The sequence below is a fragment of the Thermobia domestica genome, chromosome 3 (genome assembly GCF_964235325.1).
Source record: "Thermobia domestica chromosome 3, izTheDome1.hap1.1, whole genome shotgun sequence".
Classification (NCBI taxonomy): Eukaryota; Metazoa; Arthropoda; class Insecta; order Zygentoma; family Lepismatidae; genus Thermobia; species Thermobia domestica.
Genome location: NC_137456.1, coordinates 216,857,328 through 216,879,724, shown reverse-complemented (window position 1 = coordinate 216,879,724; position 22,397 = coordinate 216,857,328). Strand labels below are relative to the sequence as shown.

The window sequence follows — 22,397 nt, the reverse complement described above, 5'->3', positions numbered from 1 at the left end:
GTCTGAGCCTGATTTCTGACATTACTACTGCACTCAGGGGCAGTGGTTAGGGATGGGCACGAGCGAGTTCGAGTGTTTTTTTTTTAAACTTGATTCCACTCGAAACAGACATCTTTTAGCTCGACTCGGGAACTCGACTCGAAAAATTTCTTCCGACTCGACTCGAATTTGGATCGAGTTTCGAGTCGAGTTGAGCCAAATCGAGCCAAATCTTGTGTGTAGTTTCAAGTTCCTTTTTCACTTATTCTGCATAAACAATATAATTATTATCAATGTTGCTACTTCCACTACAACTTATTATTATTATTATTATTATTATTATTATTATTATTATTATTATTATTATTATTATTATTATTATTATTATTATTATTAAATTCTGTAATTAAGCTTGAAAGATAGACGGTTTCCATCTGAATACTAAAAACTAGTTAACTGCCGATTTCGGTAGTCGTGAAATCTAGGACACAAGGACATCGTTCACGAGGTTCTAGGTTTGAGTTCCGGAGGATCAAGTATTCGTGCTTGGGCCAAAATTTGTTAAAAGTTATAGCGTGCCAGGCAAACATGTTTAAAACTGTTCTGCCTGGGTCTACGGTTGTCAACGACTTGTGCGGCTTGGCTCACAGCTTATTCAATATCGAACCGAACCGAGAACCGAACCGGATGTGCACGAGTCGAGACACAATTTGTAAAATTCGAGTCGAATCGAGACTGCTCGTAAAAATCTTGATTCGACTCGAATGTCTCAAAACTCTTCACATATTTTTAAAAATAGTTTTGAAGAAACTAATCACTCAGAAACAGTTATATATATATATATATATATATTATACAGGTGCGGATCCAAGGGGAGCTACAGCCCTCTTGACACTCAGGTATACACTGGATAAAATAGGCTTCAATCCTGCTTTACACTGGATAAAGCGGCAAACAGTGATTTAGTCGCTCAATTGATCATATCCTGGATCCGGGGCTTTAAGGGTTCATAGCTGTAAAACTATGGGACCTATCGTTAGAGATGCGCACGAGACGAGTCGAGACAGAATTTTCCTGACAAATTTCGAGTCGAGACACAGCTCTTGCAATAAAAAAGAATACATTTTTCGAGTCGAGACATCACTTTTACAGTACATTTTCGAGACGAGAAAGCCTCAAATCTTGTCTCGTGCGCATCCCTACCTATCGTAGTCGGGTTAAGACTTCACTTAGAAACTAATATGTGCGCTATCCAAAAATACAATGTTTCAGAATCTAGAGTACACATGCGACAATTTTTATAGAGGAAGTTTGGCTATGTGCATATAATTTGAAGTACTCACCAAATACCTGTATAAAAATTGTTGCAGAAGTATGTTAGAATTCTGAAACATGGATATTTGGATAGCGCACGTACTAGTTCCTAAATAAGGTCTTGACCCTACTACGGTAGGTCGCCTAGTTTTGTAGCTATGGACCTTTAAAGTTCATTTCTTCATGTTTTTGGCAGCCTATAACTCCGAAATTAAGCATTTGTGCGCCCAGGTTTGTTATTATCTTTTGTCTTATCTTGGTGTCAGGAACAGTATTTCTTCCAGATATGTTTTTGGGGCACTGCCCCCCTCCCGGAGCTCTGAGAGTGCCCCCCGGAGGAGACCCAAATATTACGTCTATAATACAATAATAAATAGAATAGTACCAGCAGTGCTCCCCTCACCCTGAACATTTTTTCTGAAAGAACAACTGGTCAGGAATCTCCTTGCATTTTTTAAATGGAGTATCGCATCGCAGTTTGCAGTGCAAATGGGAATGCAATGCAGCGCAAACATGGAAATGCAACATTGCATTTACATGTTTGCACTGCAAGTTGAAAAATGTATTGCAAATTGCGATACATCTTTGTGTCTTAAATTACTACATAAGCTAAAATAAGGAGCAAGTTAAAAATATATTACTATTATTTCAAGAAACTTCCCCCGACTTGAAGGGTCGGTTATTGCAAGAAAAAATGCCTCGACTTTGGATTACAATAGTTTTCCACTTTTGTATTTCCTTCCCTTTGTCAGTTTATTGTTACTGGGTCATTCTCCAGATCTTCTCAGGTTTCGGGTGATTATCCTTGTTTCTGAGCGTGTAATAATAATAAAAAAAAATGTTCCTTGAAGAAAAGGCGCATTGGCAGCAGATTGGACCTAGCCGATATATGGTATATATAGCATGATTGTGGGTTGGTTAGTAAAACGCAGAAGTGCGTACAGTAGATCAATAAAACAGTAACGGTATTCTTCAATGCCAAAAATACAGTATAGGAAATTACTCGTCTTTATCTCTCTTTTCTTTTTGCTTTTCATTTGAAGTACTGATATACCTGATACCCATTTACGTTCCTTGTTAAAAACAACATATGTTTTAGCAAGATTTCTTCTTGGGAGACGCCGCGAACCTCAAAAAACATCCCGAACAAATGGACTCTCTCTTTCTGTGTGTGTTTGAACCAATGAGTTGTTTTTCCAAAACCTAATTGTTGAATTTGCCGCTGTGGTAAAACTATTTCGCTCAATTTGACAAATAATATAATAAAATATAATACTTATCCAGCAATGAGCGTGGATTGCAAGGAAAAGCAGTGAACTCTAAAGTACCCCTGTAGCAGGGGCGGATCCAGAACGGACTTCTGGGGGGGGGGAAGTGGATTGTAGTACTGCTACTTAGCTAGTTTTAAGAGCTCCAAATTTTGGGATGGGTTTTATTTATATATAAAATAAGAAAGCTTCCTCTTCCGTGGGAGGGGGGCAATTGCCCCGATCGCTCCCTGGATCCGTGTCTGCCCTATAGCCTCTCCTCGAAATTAAATGCATTGATCTATTATTTCCAATTCGAAGTCATTTTCGCTTCCATGTTAATAGTGACGGAGTTCTTGTTCTTTGTATCTCTGTACTCAAGAAAATAATAATAATAATAATAATAATAATAATAATAATAATAATAATAAAAATAATAATAATGAAGCATCTGAATAATAACGATATTTTTAACCCCCTTCTTTAAACTTTCTGTGTATTTCTCTGAATCTGGATATGTTGTTTTATAGTGTATAATGCAAAAAGGCTTCAAACAGTAATCAGGCAAAAATTATTTGTGTAAAAGACACAAACGCCTTATCAGTGGCTCTGCAACTGACGTTGTTTCTGCTTGCCTTTAAACATAATGTTACGATTTACAAGGCACAGACAAAAGTAGAGAGCAACGTGAAATTTCGCCTAAGGGCACCTTCGTTGCTAAACTGAAGACTAGCACTCTGTCAACATATTGCATAGCTATCAATAAGTCACACTCAAAGGTTCTTTCCAAACGTTTTGGTATAACAGGTTAATCAAACTACGCTGTTGTAGGTAAGGGATGAGACTCTGAATGACCGATAAGTGTTGGAGTTCAGAGCAGTAGCTAGAAATTTCGTTGCCCGGGGCGAAGTAGAATTCGGCGTCCCCCGACACTCACCTTACCAAACTTTGACTTTTATTTTTAACATATAAGAGAAACACCTTTTTGTTGTTATGCTACGCTGTTTTTTCTTTTTTATCAAGCCGCTTAGACAGACCATTGCAACAGCCAAAAGCGATCGTTATGTATTCTTTAACAAATAAGAGCCACTCTGAAGAGGCTTATTTTAGACCTGCTGCTAAACTTGCCAAACTACCTTGTATACAAATCCATTTGGAGAATAATTATGAAAAAAGCATGGAGTCGATCCTCCTACGTCAGGACGACCATGTTAGACATGGAGTTGCTGGACGCGAGTGGTAGCGTTGGAAAGGTCCGGGTCCCCTGAGTGCAGTAGTAATGTCAGAAGTCTGGCCCAGGCCACGCAACTCAAGGAATGGCGTCCTGACGTTATGGATTCGGGTCCCTTCTATTCACCTATTAAAGATGAAGTTGTTGGACGGCGTTGGCGGCATTTGAAAGGTTTTGATCCGTTGAGCACAATTGTGATGTCAGAAGTCGATCCCTAAACTTGAACGTCAAGAAACTGGGTCCGGAAGTTTTAGACACGGGTTCTTTCTATTCCCCTTTTAAACATGGGGTTGTTGGACGCGGATGGTAACATTGGAAAGATCCTAGTCGTTTGAAAACAGCGTAATGTCCGAAGTCAGTTCCTGGCCTCAAAGCGCCAAAAATGTGGTTCCGCATTGGCTCAATATCAATACCTGGTTGCGTAAGATAGAACAACATTTATAGCTGTATGGATGGTTTTACCTCGCGTAATAAAATACTGAGACTGAACCATAGCAAAGGTTTACATCACAACCCAAATGCTTGGGATCGAATCTGATTTCTTACATCACCGCAATGCTCAAGGGACCAAGACCTCTCCAATGTTTAAAGGAAGTCAATGATGATAGAAGAATTGGTTGAATGAAAAGTGGCAAAAAGCGGGAGTACCCTGAGAAAACCTACGGATACGATCTTGTCCAACGCAAACTTACTTGGCCGGGGATCGAAACAATAAAGACCACACGCACCAGGGTAAGCGGTTTACCATTGAGCCCCACAACAAGAACAAGAAAATTGGAAGTTACTTGGAAATATTTTAGAAGCAATATCTTTCAATGGTAAAGACCACTGCCCGATGATCCTGTTTTAATAACTCCATGAGCAGAAAGGACTGATATGTCCCTCTCCTATATGGTATTTTTCAAACCATATACTTTATCGGGAATATTATCCTTTATTCTTCAATTCATGAATTGTTTGAGGTTGAAGTGAGCGTAAATGTTTTCATACTTAGGAGTCTGGATATGCAAACCTGCTTACCGTGGGGATTTACTTCTGTGAAATTTGGTCCATGAAGTTATACAAAAACCGGTAAAATAAGGAACGTTAACATTCTTACAATGAGAACAGATTTCAATTCCCGGTGGGAGTTAGCGTACGCACGACTTTATCGTGGGAGACCCGGGTTCGATTCCCGGTGGGAGCTCATGTGTTTCGTATTCCATTTTAATCAGTAGGCCCACGTCTCCTATAGCCACGCTGCTGACCGGGCAGTTAAACTCAAAATCACAATCACCACCACACGGCGGGAGTTTACATGGTTCGGGTTTTACGTTAATCAATATGTCCACGTCATATGGTCTTGCTGTTGAAAGAGACGTTAAACTCCAAATCAATTCAACTCATTAAGATCAGAGTTCTGAGTTTAATACCAGCTTGAAACCATACGTTCAAAACAAAAATTGAAATAAAATGAAATCTTTATGTTTAACGTCCCATGGTTATGCCGGTTAGGCTAAAGGAGACGGTGATAATGAGAAAGAAGTGAAATGGTGGAATGAAGAAAGTGGGAGGAAACGGGAGAACCCCGAGAAAACCCACCAGCACGGCGTTTGTCCACCACAAAGTCCAAACGGCGCGAGCTGGGATCGAATTAGGGACCCGAAGCACCGGAGGTGAACGCTCTACCACTGAGCCACCGCACCCCCCAAAATGAAAATTATTCATGCTTCTGATACCTATATAAAAATGGAGAGAGAGAGAGAGAGAGAATAAATATGGCTGTATTTTTCATAGGGCCAAAGTGGCTTAGTGGTAGAGCGTTCACCTCTGGTGCATGGGGTCCTTGGTTCGATCCCAGCTTGCACAAAGTCAGATTTGTGGTGAAGAAACACCGTGTGCGTTCGTTTCTTCAGGATTCTCCTGTTTCCTCCTACCTACATCGTTGCACAATTTTCGTTCACTTCTCATCATCACCGTCTCCTTTACCTCGCCGACATAAGCATGGGACGTCAAACTTAATTTAATTTCATTTCATTGAAAAAATTACTATAATTCATAATCTGCATCTTTATAAAGCAACTTTAACAATCATATGGATGTATAATGCTTAAAATTGAATTAAATCGCAATTGCAGTAATCTGCAATATTTTAGGTTTCTCATTTATTTACATCAAATGTTTAGTTATTTGACACTTTATAGCAAAAATATTAACTGCTATATAAGACACTATTATATACCTGTGGCGTGGAAGACCCTGGTTTGATTCCCAACGGGAGCTCATGTTTTTCGGTTTCTATGTTAATCAGTAGGTCCCGTCTCATATAGACTCGCTGCTGAAAAGGGCGCTAAACTCAAAATCAACTCAACTGAATAATTATCTATACATTGAATTTAATAATAAGGAGGGAGGCCGAATAAAGAGGGAGACCTTAAAATTTAAAACGTAGGGTCAGTGTGAGTCAGAGAGGTCACGGTGGGTGGTGTGTCACAGTGAATCACGTCCTGTTGACCCACGATCCACTGACCTACTCACAAATCTTGACCCAATTGACTCACTCCATCTCTGGACTGTACACACAGATAAAGCAGACATATATGTAATCTAACCTTACTTGGCCTTCACTAATTTAAGATAATCTACAAAAAATGAAAGAAAGGAATTTCAAACGCAAAAATATAGAAATGTATTTTCAACGGAACAAAAAAAGAAAAAAACGTAACAGCCCAGATTTGAACCCGGATTTCTCTACTCAGCAAGGAGACGTCTTACCGACTTACCCACGGCATATCTTCCGACTTCTGGTTTTGAAACTTTATTTACACTGCGTGTGTTACGTAACAACGACGTTTCGAGATGTCCTTACTGTCGTGTTAACACGCGTTCCGTAAATTTACGAAGTCGCTCTTTTAATACAAAATCAATTCGACACACACACACACACATAGATGGCTAAGTGAGGTAAATAAAATTTAAACTTCAAATGGAACTGGGGTGGCTCACCGACAATGGCTGAGTTAACACGTTTGATAACAGCGCGGGTAATAGCTGGCTTATAGATAGAGCCTGTGTAGGTAAGTGGATACCGCGTGAGACTGTTATTCTAAGGGTGTGGGGTTCGAGTCTCGGCCTAGACTGAGTTAAATTTTTTCCAACACTATAAATGATGTTCGCGTTTGATACTGAAAGAGATTTATCCTATGAAGGGAGAAAACCCACGATGGGGGCAGGGGGAAAGACGGACACTGTTTATCCTTAAGTGTTAAAATTTAATTTATTCCCATGTCTTTTGCTCTTTCCTTTCCTTCTTTTCTCATTTTGTTTAGCTTTCCATACTTTTTCGGTCTCTGCATGATGCGTATTATTGTTTTCGTTTCCTTTGCATTAATTTCTATCTGTTTGATCTTAAAGTGAATGGAATTTCTGGAGATTTATCTCGTGGTTGTTTCTCTAAGTGATGCTCTCAGATAGTAATACTTTTTCCTCCAAGTGGAGGAATATCCTGGCATGTTATGTTTTCGGGCACGTATTTGCTGTCATGTTGGTTGTCCAACTATCAGACATAGAGTGAAACTATCCTGCTACTGGAAAAAGCTATCATTTCTTATGTATCCAACCTCCACTTATTACAGTCGCTGACTGTACAAGCTATGAAACTTATGCATAAAACATCATTCACGTGGAACCACGGATTCGTGAAACCGTTTTCTACTACTGTATTTCTCATATTTGTTGTTGCAATCGATCATTCTTTGACAAAGCTATTATAACTGATGACAAATTCGTCGTTTATTGCTGTTTGTGCTTTTAGCGTGGGAGACCCGGGTTCGATTGTCGGTTGTACCTCATGTGGTTCGGATCCCACGTTAAGCTGTAGATTCAAGTCTCATATAGCCTCGATGCTCAAAGGCACGCTAAAACCAAATCAAATCAAATTATTGTTTCTTTATTAGAGTTTTGCATTCCGTTTTAGCATCGATACTATGTGAAGCATGGACCTAGAGTTTAAAGTAACAGACAAGCCATATAGTCCTAGGTTCCGTAAGAGTTGATAAGAAAATAAATCAGTAAACAGAAAAATGACTTTTTCTTTTTCTGTATCTGTTGCAGCCTCTTTAGAAAATAATGTAGTTTCATGACCGCACAGTATCATTCCTTAGGAATTTGAATACGAAACTTGCACCATAGTAGATCACTTCGACAACATGAGAATGTCCTTATGACTATAATGTTAGGCGTCTTCGGCACAGAAGAAATGTATTCGATTTCGGCGGGATCTTATGTAGTTTGGTTTACACGCAGTGGCGGCGTAAGGCAAACTGGGGCCCGGGGCCAGTGAAGTAGATCGGGGCCCCTTCTCGAATAATCATGATTTATGCATTGCTATTTTTGACATTCATTTGCATACTTATTCTTTCTGTTTACTCCTCCTCCCCCTTTCCCGTTGGTGTGTGTGTGTTTAAACCATCTTAATTTGAGATATGTTACATAAATGGGGGTGACGTTCAGCATATATATCATATATATACAGTATATATTCATTTTTAAAGAAGGGGCATGACAGAAAAAGAATTAGGGATACAAGTGTAACGGAAACTACAACCCATGACAGAAATGACATAATCTTAAGAACAAACAAAACATAACAACAACAAAGAATCCAGAAGTTATCCGACACCTAAGTTATACTATTCTAGGTTAAAAGCGTACTGTAATTAGATAAAATAGTTTAAGTAATGCTCCTAATAATACATTTAGAGACAAATTTACGTACAAAATCTAATAATGAGCTGATATTGAAAAATATGCAAATAATAATATAACCGATGCAGTTTCTAAATGTAAGTTCTTATTTTCTATAGAATTTTCTTGTTTGGTTCTCGCCTTTGGTCTTTGTCCTGTGCAATTTATCATGTGATAAGTTTATACATAGTCTCTCACCTGTCTGACTTTACGCTACATGGGCTTTATTTGATTAGATTTTTTTTCATACAATTAGCCCCATTCGCTTTAACATTCGTTTTCTCTCCAGTAATAATACATGATACTTAAACACTTTTTTTTTTTAAACCGAACTAGTAAATAATGGCCAGAATAGATTTCTCTCCAGTGCGTGTCTTCTTCATTTATCTTTTACTAGATTTCTCCCCAGTGATAATATACGATCTATTTAGTGCCACTGCTTTTCCGAAATATCAATAAATAGTTAAGCATTAGAATCTTTCTCTCCTGTTTGTTCTTTTTAATGTTGTTTCCAGACTTCACACTTGTTTTATGATTCCATTATTTTGTATTTAATAATTCAGTCATATTTATATTCTGCCACTTATAACTGTTTCCATTACCACTTACTAACACACTTATTATTAGAATATACTGTAACAAAAAAATCCTGAATCCATTGAATAATTGGGAATAGGGCTACATCATAGATTAAATATGTGAGCACAGAATTCTACTATGGGTTGTGTACCATCCTACTTTTCAGTACCACCCATCACTAGTCAATTAACAGATCTTGACGGCTTTTTATTATTCTTTTGGTACTTTTGTATTTTTATTGTCTTAAGTTGAAACCTGAAACTACTTTCGGCAATGGTTCCACTACCTTATTAGCCTGTGTTCCGCCAGTATTCAGAATGCTACCTTCCTTGCTTTAGTAGCTGCGAAAGTATCAACTATATAATCAAAATCCAAAGTAGATGCTATTCCATTATCGATAGAAAGAATGTCCGGATTCGTGCCTTTCTTGACTCCTAGTGGAGCGTAAGTATGGTCTTATCAGCTTCATTTTGCTGAAAGACCTTTCAAATGATGCGACAGATACGGGTAGTGTTATCAAAATCTGAAGAGTGGTTGCCAAACTTTTGTAAGCTTCAAGCCTCATTGAAAATACATATTTCAGTATACCTTGTGAGGAAAAGTCAAGTTGTTCTTTAGGTTTCTAAGCACACCTTAGTGAACGTATTATATGTAAACAATTCTATGCCATCCAGGTCATTCGGTTAGAACAAAGCCAAATCAGAGCAACAAACATGCTTTTAAGCTTTCCTCGCTCTCATCATTTAGCTGCTGCACAAAGTTGGCAAAGTAAGAAAATAGTTCTATTTTATTTCTATCTAAATATAGAAGGAAGCAATATAACATAATTCACGTTTTTTTTTTTTTTGTTGTTTTTTTTAAACATTTGAACCTTTGTTTTCTTATTGAACATCTTATTCACTCTAAATTTGTGGGCTGAAGTGTAAATTTGTACGCCAAGAAACAAGAGCAAAAAAGGAGAAACCAGCTAAGCAAAAGAGTTTCGCTCGCTGAAAATTCGACTTGTAAAGGACGAAAGAAAGAAGGCAGAAGGAAAACAAGCGAATCAGCAACTATAGCGTCTGCACCAAAGAGCTTTTAGTCAGGAACAGAATGCTAGTACCCTAATATAAAGGGTAACCAAGAAAGTTCTGTCACTTTTTCACCAACCACACTTAACATCAATGTGCCACCTAAGACGTACCTGGAAAATCAAAAATAGTCCCCATCAGAATCGATGACCTTCTGCCAACGTTCTGGAAGGCCATAGATTCTATCGCGGTAGAACTTGGTGGGCCGTGAAGTGAAGAAGGTATCAAGTGCATTTTGCATCTCTACTAGGGATTTGAACTGCGTCCCCTAAGGTGATTGTCCAAGGAATGGAACAAGTAATAATCGGACGATCCAATGTCCGGGAAGTGTGGCGGATGCAATAGTGTTTTCCATCCAAGGCGTAGAATGGTGTCCTGGGTCATCCTAGCCACGTGGAGCTTAGCGTTGTCCTTTAACAAGGAGAAAACCTTTGCGATTCAGAAGTGCTTTCCCCAGAGTTTTGAGTTTTTCTTAAACACTGCTCAACTGCTGACAGTACAGTTGCATTGATGCTTTGACCAGCTGGTAGTATTTCTCGATGCACGATGCCGCGAGCAGTCTACCAAACAAACTGGAGGACCACTGGTCCACTGGAGTGCTGGTTTCGGCTGTTTTGGAACCGGTTCTTGGAATGCTAACCAATGAAGACGGGACCATGGAGCTTCGTACAGGACCCACTTCTCATCACACGTCAACATCCTGTCCAGAAATGACTCCTTCCTCAGACGAGACAGCAAAGAAACACAGGTGTCTGCTCGCGTTGCCTTCTGGCCCAGAGTCAAATCATGTGGAATCTATCGACCCAACTTGTAGTACTTCCCAAGTTGATGGAGGTGCTGCCGAATGGTTTCTCTACTCACACTGAATTGTAGTCTCAGTTCCTCACATGTCTGGCCACTGTTCGCCTCAATTGCTGCCTGAAGAACTTCATTTTGCAGATGTGTTTGTCTTCCGGCACGTGGTGCGTCTTCGAGTGTTTAATCACCGTCCTTAAACTTGTTAAACCATTGCTGTTCTGTCCACGTAGTCACGCCACCCTCACCAAAGGCCTGGTATGTCTTTCGCCTCGCTGTAGCGGCGTTTGACTCCTGTGTGAACTCGTACAGCATATACGCCCTTACAACGCTCTGTGGAGGTCCCGTGTTTACTCTGTCCTTACGCAAGTTCAAGGTGTAATTGAACTGCCACAACCAGGTAGTGTATTGGATACCACATAAACAACTGATCTTCGCCTTATCTTCATTTGCATTCAACTCTCGTTATGAGGGCCATTTGAACACAGACGTCCACAAGAAGCGACATAACTTTCTTGGTTATATTTATAAAGCTTTATGTACGTTCATCACTTCTTTGTGCCATTCCCTTGAACTGATAAATAAATAAATAGTGATATTTCAAACAAGCTAGCAGAATGTAGACATCACAGTTTTTCTTTAAATTTCTTTGCAGGTCCCCAAGAGAGTGAGGCCCTAACTTAGTATATATGTTGTTTAGCTTATACGGAAATCCGGCACTGATTAGTTTTATTAGACAAATGTTTTTGTTGTTTAACCTGTTATTTGGTGTAATATTGATTGACAATTAATCAATATTTACTTTTACTTTTAGGGAAGCCTTGAACTATAAACCTTGACGGTCCTTGTACCTCACGCTAACAAGTTTCTTTAGTAATTATTTTTTACCTATCGTCCGGGGGCCCCCACAAAGTGGGGCCCGGGGCGGGAGCACCGATCGCCCCGCCCTTACGCCGCCACTGTATACACGTTAAGTCTAGATCCACGTCTAATATGCCTTGGTGCTCAAACCCAATGTTACCAGACCTCCCTTTTGACAGTATGATTAGCATCTGCTCAATCAGCGTGAAAGTCCCGGAAGGGGAGAGTGGGGGAATCGTGCGCAGGAGGAATCATGCACCTTTCTGAAGTTACAAACCAGAGAATGAGCTTTCGATTGATGCTACAACCTAGCGGTCGTCACAGGAATTACTGCCACAATGGGCTTTTCGTGCCAGTTGTATTGTGTTGTGTGGGGCGAGTGGATGTTTGTTTTTCTGTCCTTTCTTGTTCTTTTGCTGTTGAGGAAAATAAAAAGGCTTAAATGTTTACTGTTTTGAACTATGCTTGTTTACATAATGCATGACTTTGTCTGTATACATGTCTACTTGTTATGAGGTTTACTTTTTAATATTTTTCTAGTAAGTAAGTTTTATTTTGTAATATTGGTGTAGGGCAATGGTACACTTCGGAGGAAGGGTGCGCACGATTACCCCGTATACGTAATTGAGTGCGCGTAATTCCTCCAAATGGCATTAAAGGTGAAACATGTATTGATACCAAGGTTTCTATTTTGTTTGCAGATGCTTAGAAATTACAGTTAGAAGAATTCCTGCTCTCAGGAGAGTTTGAGAAACGTACTGAACGCTATCAGAAATGAAAGAAGAAAAGTACGGGAAGTTGGCGGATGCTCCAACATACCTGAGTCTACTTTATGAAAAGAAGAAACAAGAAAGAAGTGGAAATAAATTGAATAAAGTAGTGAAAAATCATAAACGTCCGTGTGGAAAGAAAAGTATCAAGAAGGACAAGGCTGTGCTTTGATTGTAGAAGATACTAATGAACGTTGCAGAGTTTGTGGTGAGTTAGGAAAAGACAATGAATTCTGGTATCGATGTGTTTTGTGCAGTGAATGAGACCATACAAAGTGTACTGATGTCGAAAAAGCCAACAATTACGTGTGCAATTATTGAAAACGAAAATAAGAGTAACTAAGAATACGAACACACAGAACGTGATGTGAATTGATGTGGCACGAAGCGAAACGGCACGAGAAAATTAGATGCGAATGTCGAGATCGGGAGGAACACAGAGAACGCCTCACTGCGTTTCGTGCCACGTAGCTTCGCTTCACGTTCCGTGTGTTTGTACGGTGTTAGAATCATCCCCATTCATTTTCTTTCAATTTTACATATTGACACTTTTAACACATTCGATGTATATATTTTTAATCTAATATATAACTATCTATATATTTTAATTCCTGAACTATTTATTACTGCTCACCATTGATCTACCCGTTGCGTATCATTACCACACAGGTTGGGGAATTGTGTGCAAATGTAGAGTTGCATTAGATGTTGCATTACTCACGTACACTTTGTTTTCTTTCAATTTTCATTGTTTCATTCAAAAAGAGAAAGGAAAGAGAAGACTTAAGCTAAATTTTATGTTTTCTCAAACAATATTTTTCCAATTATAACAGAATTTGGTTAGGTGCGCAAAATTCTCCCACTTTCTCTTAAAAGCTCATTGCTTAAGGTTCACCTGCTCCGAAAAAGTTAGAAATACAAATTATAATTTTTAAAAAAGCAAAATGTTATACTCGTACACTACTATGTTCATACCGTCTTTCCTACTCTGGTGGGTCAACCATGAGGCCCCATTCGAAGGCAGTGGAACACTTTATATTCCACCCTTTGACGCTGATGAAGCATAGTGATGCTTACTTCTTGTTTACTTGTTTACTCTCCGCTATCTGAATACTCCGCTTTCGCGCAGTATAGCTCTCAACAGCTAAACAAAGAAGCTGCTGTGTTCATGCATGCGCCACCCGCAATCAAGTAATCAAGAGATCGACATTTTCTCCTAGAGGTCTATAAGAAACAAGGTGGCGACCAACGATATGTCACACATATTCCATGGACGACATATTAGGCGACCGTGCAGGCCAGGACAACAACGGTTCTCGTCGTTCGTCTAAAGAGGCTTGGATATTAGATTACTTGGATAGGTGGTTGGTCACTGGGCTGCTGAAACGTAAAGTCCAGAGCTGTCTTAAGGAACTATATTACCTTGACCTTATGTATGTGCCAATGCATAGCAGCCGAGATCGCGTAGGTATAAAGTAAAATAAAGTCCCAGACCAATGGTCTGCTACTAAGCAAGCCAGTGAAAGTCTTTATATGCACCTAAGCCTAGTAGCCTAAGACATTCTGGGTCTGAAAGCTGGATGCTGGAAGCCGACACAAAAGTATGTATGTCTCCAATTCAAGGTTCAACAGACCCCATTGAACCATCGACTCTCACAAGTCCATATCCGTTACCGTGCTGCAGTGTGGACGTAACATTCTAGAAGACACTGTACATTCCATATCGGTCTTGAGACCAAATGTGTCACCCACTGCTTTGATCACATTATGTGGTGCACTCCGAGATTGTCGCTGTGCACGGTACTTTTCTATTTATTGTGTTCCTCACCAACATTACTGTTGTGACGGGGTATACGCAGAAATTTTGGAGTACAGAAAACCAACACTCCGCAAATAGAGCACGTTCCTTTGGTATAGAGATTCCTGGTTCGATTTCCAGTGGACGACCATTGAACCTACTACAGTCATTCATATTCAACTTCTTGTCCTATATGGACCCGCTGCTATAAGGACCTATTGTCTTGTTCTATATGGACCCGCTGCTGACAAAGAGCGTAAATACAAATCAATTAACTGAACATTGCTTTGAAAAACTCATGCCAACTAACAGGCTAAGAACGCGCAAGACACTTATACATTAGCTTACCAAATATTAAAGAGTCTTCATTTAACTTGAACATCCCATACCTGGCAGTTTTAGCTCCTTCTCGGTCCCAAGTATAATCGCTTTGGTAAATGGTCTGAAATTCAAATGCTGGCATCTTCTTTTATCACTGATTTGAGAAAAACGAAAGAGAAAAATGAGTCTTGATTCCATTTCAGAAATAATTCTCAGAAAAGGTGACTTCCAAATAATTTATCCAACTACTACATAAATTCTTTCCAGAACTGCATTAGAGTACGACTCAGTGTGCGACTCACCAGGGAGGATGAGGAGGAAATCCCCCTCTGCAGAGTTGGATGTCTCCCATAAGTTTTGAAGTTCCCTATGTTAAATTTATCGAATGTGCACTTTATTCACCCTTAAAATGCCCTTTAATTCGCACACTGACTCCTACCGGCTCCGGTGTCACTTCAGAGGACACACAACTTCACAATAGAGCTATTTTCGAAGACATTTTTGCGACTTATCCCCAATTTCCTTCTCCACATGTCACGGAGCAATATGCGTGATAACTATTGAAACGCTTGCTTCATTCTACAGAGAATGTGGTATTATCTGTCAGGAAAGAAAATGTACATCTATTTTTCGAGTCTGGCATTCCTGCGCTCCATCCGTGGAGAGTATGAGAATTAAATCAATCAAATATTTACTGAGGGGCAAAAAGAAAAGTTTAATCTGAATAAGACATTGCAGAGGAGCACAAATTGTGAATACGAATAGTGCATAGTGTAAATAAAGGACGACACCAAAAGAGAAAGCCAGAAACAACTGTTAAACTTAGAAAAAAGAGTAAAAATTGTCGAAGTGGGAACACAAAACACAAATACAACAAATACGCCGACAACTAAATGTTCACCATGCCATGATCTTGGTGTAGTTGTTAAGGTGCTGGCTTACAAGTGCAAAGGACGCAAGTTCGAATCCTAGGCAAGGACATTTTTAAAACTTTTTGTTAATAATACATACAGCTCATGAGAGATGGTAAAAGAGGTCGTATTTAGTTTTTCGTAGCAATTATTATTGGTAATGTTTAGTAGTGATAATACTTTTTGTCTTTGCGTATTGCTTTCGTTCTTGTCTTCATTTCGAAAGAGAAGAATATCCGAACAAATGCCACCAAAATTCCTCTTATTTTGAATGTAAACGCCATTTGCAATTAGTGAAGAATAAAAATTGAACGTTCCGATGTAGCTGCAAAAAGTAAAAGGAAAAACATGGAAGTCGACCATACTCATGGTTACTAAAAATACAATTTCTACATGCCTTACACCTCCCGACCACGTTTCTACGTTAGCAAGTAAGAGGCTTCTGTTTAGGTTAGGCTCGTCAATACGTTTTGCAAAGGGGCCCGGTTTAGCTCTGACGCACCACAGGTGCGAGAAGGGAGAAAAACACTTTTTCTCTCTCCCTCTGTGTGTCTATTTATCTATCTATCTGTATGTATATATATATAACGCTATTTGTGAATGCCATAACCACCCTAATTTTCAGCGGATTGAGACCAAACTTGGCACAAACATTAATTGTTGAAATATCTTGATGAGTTCGTTAACCAGAATAATCAGATGAAAATGTTCAAAATGGCGGCCCTTTAAACTCTTAAAAAGTTCCAAGGGAACCAAATTTCTCCCATAAATAGGTATTCAAAAAGTTTGAATAAATTTTCCTCTTTTACTGAAATATTTATGTGCAGGGACTTATTGAAATATTGGGCCCAATTAATCGCCTAAAGAAGGTTCACGCCCTTTCGCTACGGTCAGGTTTTTTTTTTCAGGAGGGGGTTATTTTCCTATCGGAACAAGATGATTGTTAGTGATGATATGAAATTACACATTGAAAGTGAAGTAACTTGTGAAACGTGTTATTTGAAAGAATAATATAATAAATGTGCTTTCCTCTAACACAGAGAATTGTAAATCATGTATTTCGAGTTCGGGAGCCTGAATGGCGAGGAGTGTTATTTGATTTGCTTTTTAGTAACACATTGCATTGCAAATAAAGGTAGGCAACATTAGTGGTAAGTAAAACAACAACAACAACAACAACAATAATAATAATAATAATAATAATAATAATAATAATAATAATAATAATAATAATAATAATAATAATAATAGGTGTTGTTTGTGGCAAGGCAATATCTTCCTCAGTTCTTCTTCAAACGTAATGATTGTAACGCCATATCTCCCTTACAAACAAAATATTAGCAATTTATATCGAGAGAACAGGAAACTGTAGAGCGATGGGAGCAACGTTGGACAGTATGCACTCATAGTACTCAGAAAAGTAAGCGATTTCAATGCAAAATGAACGAAGAGTCAATGTCATGGGTACTCATGGGGCCACGGCAGAGCCCTCTTTAGGCAAAGTGTCAATAACTTATATCGAGAGGTGATACGGGGATGGGACCAACTTTGGACACCGTGGACCCATAAAGCGCATCGAAAAAAATAGGGGGGTGCCAGCCAGCCTTACTTATTTCCATATAATAATATAAAATTATATTGTCGAAATACACACACGAGTTAGCTATTAATATTTCATATTATTATTATTATTATTATTATTATTATTATTATTATTATTATTATTATCTACAGCGTCTTTTCATTACGTGAGCATGTTTGACATGAAACCAAAGAGAAAATCCATCCTGTAGCGAAAAGAAACAATACTTTCTCTCAAATGGATAAAAAATCAAGCCGAGATTGATTCGAACTCGCATGGACGGCGCGAAAAGCCAGTGCTTTGTCCACTATTTTTTTAACTGACTTACCGAACGCGTTTCAGTAACTTACTTATTGCTAATTTTACTTGCTTCACTCGTTTAACTTGCTTTTTCTAATAACTTGTAACGACAGGGACACGAAAACAGAAACATCGAGAACAGTTAAAAATCATAGATGCTCTCCCGCCGAGAATCGAACCCGGGACTCCATACACCCAAGGTTCACCTGCTAGCCTCTAGACCAGCGGGGATGGCAACGCTCACTCCCTGTGTCGTTAAGGATTACGACCACTGTATTGCCAGCTATCACTTCTGTGAGTAGTATACTATGATCACATGTTTTTTCTTTGCTGGAAGAGTAAAACCTACATTATATGTAATACATGGGGTATTTAGACCTACATGCTCTTCATATAATATAATAAAAGGGTCATGCTGTCGGATTTTAATACGGAAATTGCTGTCGGATTTTAATACATGACGTATTGCAGGATACAACATGCTTTGCATTACTTGTTTGTTTGTACACAGCTACTAGCTTAGTGTTCTGAAAGGTTGTGTATAAACTCGGGATAGCCCGTTCCGGAATTATTAGTTTTCGGACTCCCGAAAGTAAAGCCGGACAAATTCCGGAATTCGGAAAATTCCAATTTTGTAATAATTTCGGAATTCGGAAAAATCCGGAATTTAGAAATTTCTGATTTCGTTAACATTCCGGAATTCGGAAAATCCGGATTTTTTTCGAAATTCGGAGTTTTTCTCAATTCCGGAATTTTCTAAATCCCGGATTCTTTCCGAGTTCCGAAATTCTTCTGAATTCCGGAGTTTAACTGAATTCCATAATTTTGCGAAATCCTGAAAGTGAAAGTTCCGCTTCCGAAAAATGAATTTATTTTGGTTAATATGAATCGTGGCGGAAATAAGTCTTTGACCAGGTAATGGCGACTGCTTTGAAAGAAATGGGGAGTATGAGAATTCAATCTGTCATATTTGTAGTTTCGTGTGGAGAAAAAACGAACTTGTGAACCAGTGGTTTAAGAAAAACTCAAGTTATTAATGTAAACTTCATAAAAGAAATACGAAAGACATTTTGAATCGAAAAATATAACATACAAGTTTGCAAGCGGAGACAAAGAAACCTAACGTAACCAGACTAAAGACGAATCGTTTACCGCGTAGCGATCGCGGTTCAGTGGTCAAGGCGCTTGTGCGAATGCACGTTGCATTTTTTTTTTATTTGAGGATTTTTGATGGCGATTGATCAGCGATAACATACGTTTTATTATATTCAGATATTTGAATACTCGGATGTTTCAATACTTGAACTATCAAATCTTCAGGAATAATAATAGTAATAATAATAATTATTATTATTATCTCGTAGAAGATTAAAAGCTAGAAGCTAAATTATCGCTCAGGTCATACCATTACAAGCAGAAACGTGACATTTGGAAAGAATATTTCGGTTTGGTTTAATGTTGCTCACGAGAAGAGGAATTTCTCATCTCGTTTCTAAAACAAATAAAATAACATGAGAATTAACATTTTACATTCGAGACGGGACAATGCTAACTCAAAATTTTCGTCTCGCTTTGGAGATGAGAATCGAGACGAGACGAAAAGTATCGTAAACATTTCCCGTCTTGTCTCGATTCTCGAAATAGTGTATGTCCATTCTTTAAGTAACAATTGCTCTGTAGACTGAATCTCATAGACTATTTCGTTACATTGTATTTCAGAGCTCATTGAATTATGCTCTGTGTAGGTATTTTTGTAGCAAAGCTTTTATATTTACCTCTGCATATTCTAAAAATTAGTTTATTATATGCCTTACTGTCGCGTGATATTCAGTTATATTTATTACAGTTATTTTCCTCAAAACATACAGTAGAATACTTTCTACATGAAAATTCAATGAAACGTTCTAGTTTAAAATGTTGGTAGTTGCAGAGGTGTGTCTTGAAGGTACGGAACCCTTTCCCCGAAATCTCTACTTTTAAGTAAGTTTTGCCAAATTTCAGGGCAAGTTTAAAACTTTTATTATTATTATTATTATTATTATTATTATTATTATTATTATTATTATTATTATTATTATTATTATTATTATTATATCAACACCATGTATAATTTTTAAAAGATATACGGTTTGTATCTGAATAGTAAAAGCTAATTCACTGTCGATCTCGGTCGTCTGGAAGTCTTCAGGAGGCAAGGACATCGGTCACGTTCTGGGTTTGAGTTCCGAAGGAGCAAGTATTCGGGCTCGAGCAAAAAATTGTTAAAAGTTATAGGCTTCAGCCAAACATATTCAAAACAGCTGGGACCGGGTTTGGGCTTCTCAACGGCTCGAGCGGCTCGGCTTACAGCTCATTCAATATCGAACCGAATCGAGAAGTGAGCCGAGCCAACAGCTCACCCAACCGAGCCGATTTGAGCCATCGGCTTAGTTGAGCTGAGTCGAAACGTGCTGATGAACTAGTTTCAACTTAGCTGGCTCGAACCGGTTCACATGAGCCGAGTAGGTGACCCATCCCAACCGAGAAAGCTCGAGCCATCGGCTCAATTGAGCTGAGTCGATGGCTTTTTCCAACCGAGCCGACTCGAGCTGTTCGCTCAGTTGATACGAGCCGAGCCGGTTGATATCACTACCCGAGTTGGTCTTTTGCTTGGGCTCAATAATTCGACCGTGCAGATCTCAGCCTTGATTTTAAGAACTACAGTATATACTTATATTGGTGATTACGACATTTGAGGCTGTCTCGTAATAATAATAATAATAATAAAACTCTTGTCTTCTCGTTATCTAGACGAGACGAGATACACTAAAATTGCCCCACGAGATGCACTAAAATTACGAGATGAGACGCATCTCTGTCGTGAGCAACACTAAAAGTATTCGACATTACTGCTTACATTTCTCATGGCTTTTGCTTTCCAGTCTAATCAGGCCAATATTTCAAAACGAGTTAAAACGAGCTGAACGAGCGAGCGAGCCATTATCAAACTCAACTCAACTCGAAACTCGACCTCGCAAACAGCGACTTGGCTCGGAACTCAATTCAAGAAAATTACCTTTGACTCGACTCAAATTGTACTCGAGTCGAATTTTATTTTGGCTCGACTCGTGCTCATCCCTATTCGTATTTGTATTTTATGTTTCCACTTCAACAATGTCTACTCTTTTTTCTCCTTTTACCTGCTGTTTCTGGATTTCTCTTTCGGTGTCCTCCTTTATTTACACCGTGCACTATTCTTATTCCCAGCTTGTGACCCGCTTCAATGTCTTATTCAGTTTAGGCTTTTCTCCTTACCTTGACTTCACATGTGATTGATTTAATTCTCACTTTCCGCGCAGGACCGATGAAAATTTATTATTATTATTATTATTATTATTATTATTATTATTATTATTATTATTATTATTATTATTATTATTATTATTATTATTATTATTATTATTATACTATTGAACTTGCACGGCGAAATTACTGTATAATACGATATCATTTCTGTAATTTTATTCCATTGTATGTTATTTAGTTTATTAATGGGCACTAAATTGTCTCCAGATCAACGAATAAATTAACTACGGCATGCACTCTGGTGGAAATATCATTACAATAAGATTATTGGTTCGTTCCAAACATGTTCATGTAATGATATTTCCACCAAAGTGCATGCCGTATTTAATTTATTCGTTGATCTGGAGACAATTTAGTGCCCATTAATAAACTAAATAACATACAATGGAATAAAATTACTGAAATGATATCGTATTATACAGTAATTTCGCCGTGCAAGTTCAATAGTATAATAATAATAATAATAATAATAATAATAATAATAATAATAATAATAATAATAATAATAATAAAAACATTTTCATCGGTCGTGCGCGGAAAGTGAGAATTAAATCAATCACATGTGAAGTCAAGGTAAGGAGAAAAGCCTAAACTGAATAAGACATTGAAGCGGATCACAAGCTGGGAATAAGAATAATGCATGGTGTTAATAAAGGACGACACCGACAGAGAAATCCAGAAACAATAGGTAAACGAAGAAAAAAAAGAGTAGAAATTGTTGAAGTGGAAACAAAATACAAATACGAATAGGGATGAGCACGAGTCGAGCCAAAATTCGACTCGACTCGAGTTCAATCCGAGTCGAATCAAAGGTATTTTTCTTGAGTTGAGTTCCAAGCCAAGGCGCTGTTTTCGAGGTCGAGTTTCGAGTTGAGTCGAGTTTTATAATGGCTCTCTCGCTCGTTCAACTCGTTTTGAAATAATGGCCTGATTAGACTGGAAACCGAAAGCCATGAGAAATGTAGGCAGTAATGTGGAATACTTTTAGTGTTGCTCACGACAAGGGTGCATCTCCTCTCGTAATTTTGGTGCATCTCGTGGGGCAATTTTAGTGTATCTCGTCTTGTCTAGATAACGAGAAGACAAGAGTTTTTTATTATTATTACGAGACAGCCTCAAATGTCGTAATCACCAATATAAGTATATACTGTACTTCTTAAAATCAAGGCTGAGACCTGCACGGTCGAATTCTTGAGCCCAAGCAGAAGACCAACTCGGGTAGTGATATCAACAGGCTCGGCTCGTATCAACTGAGCGAAGTTGTTGTATTACTATACATCTGCTTCCGCCCCTGTCAAATCTGGTCGATCTCGTTGACGCGACATATATGCTTTTTTATACCCCTTTCTTCGTTTACTGAACAAAACAGTAACTATTCTGAAATATACTACTGCGCATGCCTCGTAGATAAATATTTCTGATGCCAATAGTTTACGTTTGGTCCAAGGAATGTTCTTTTTCTTATTCCCAGCATGACCCTTTTATTACATTATATGAAGAGCATGTAGGTCTAAATACCTCATGTATTACATATAATGTAGGTTTTACTCTTCCAGCAAAGAAGAAACA

At 38.4% G+C, this 22,397-nt stretch overlaps 1 protein-coding gene across 1 annotated transcript in view; it reads right to left on the bottom strand.

Annotated features, from left to right (window-relative positions):
* The window catches only part of LOC145681582 (uncharacterized), an 81,707-nt gene that overhangs the window by 34,966 nt on the left and 24,344 nt on the right, over positions 1–22,397 (bottom strand). The window contains exon 2 of the mRNA XM_081753212.1: positions 14,759–14,844. Coding sequence (XP_081609338.1) covers positions 14,759–14,832 — 74 coding nt within the window. The 5' untranslated portion in view covers positions 14,833–14,844. The remainder of the gene's footprint in view (positions 1–14,758; positions 14,845–22,397) is intronic.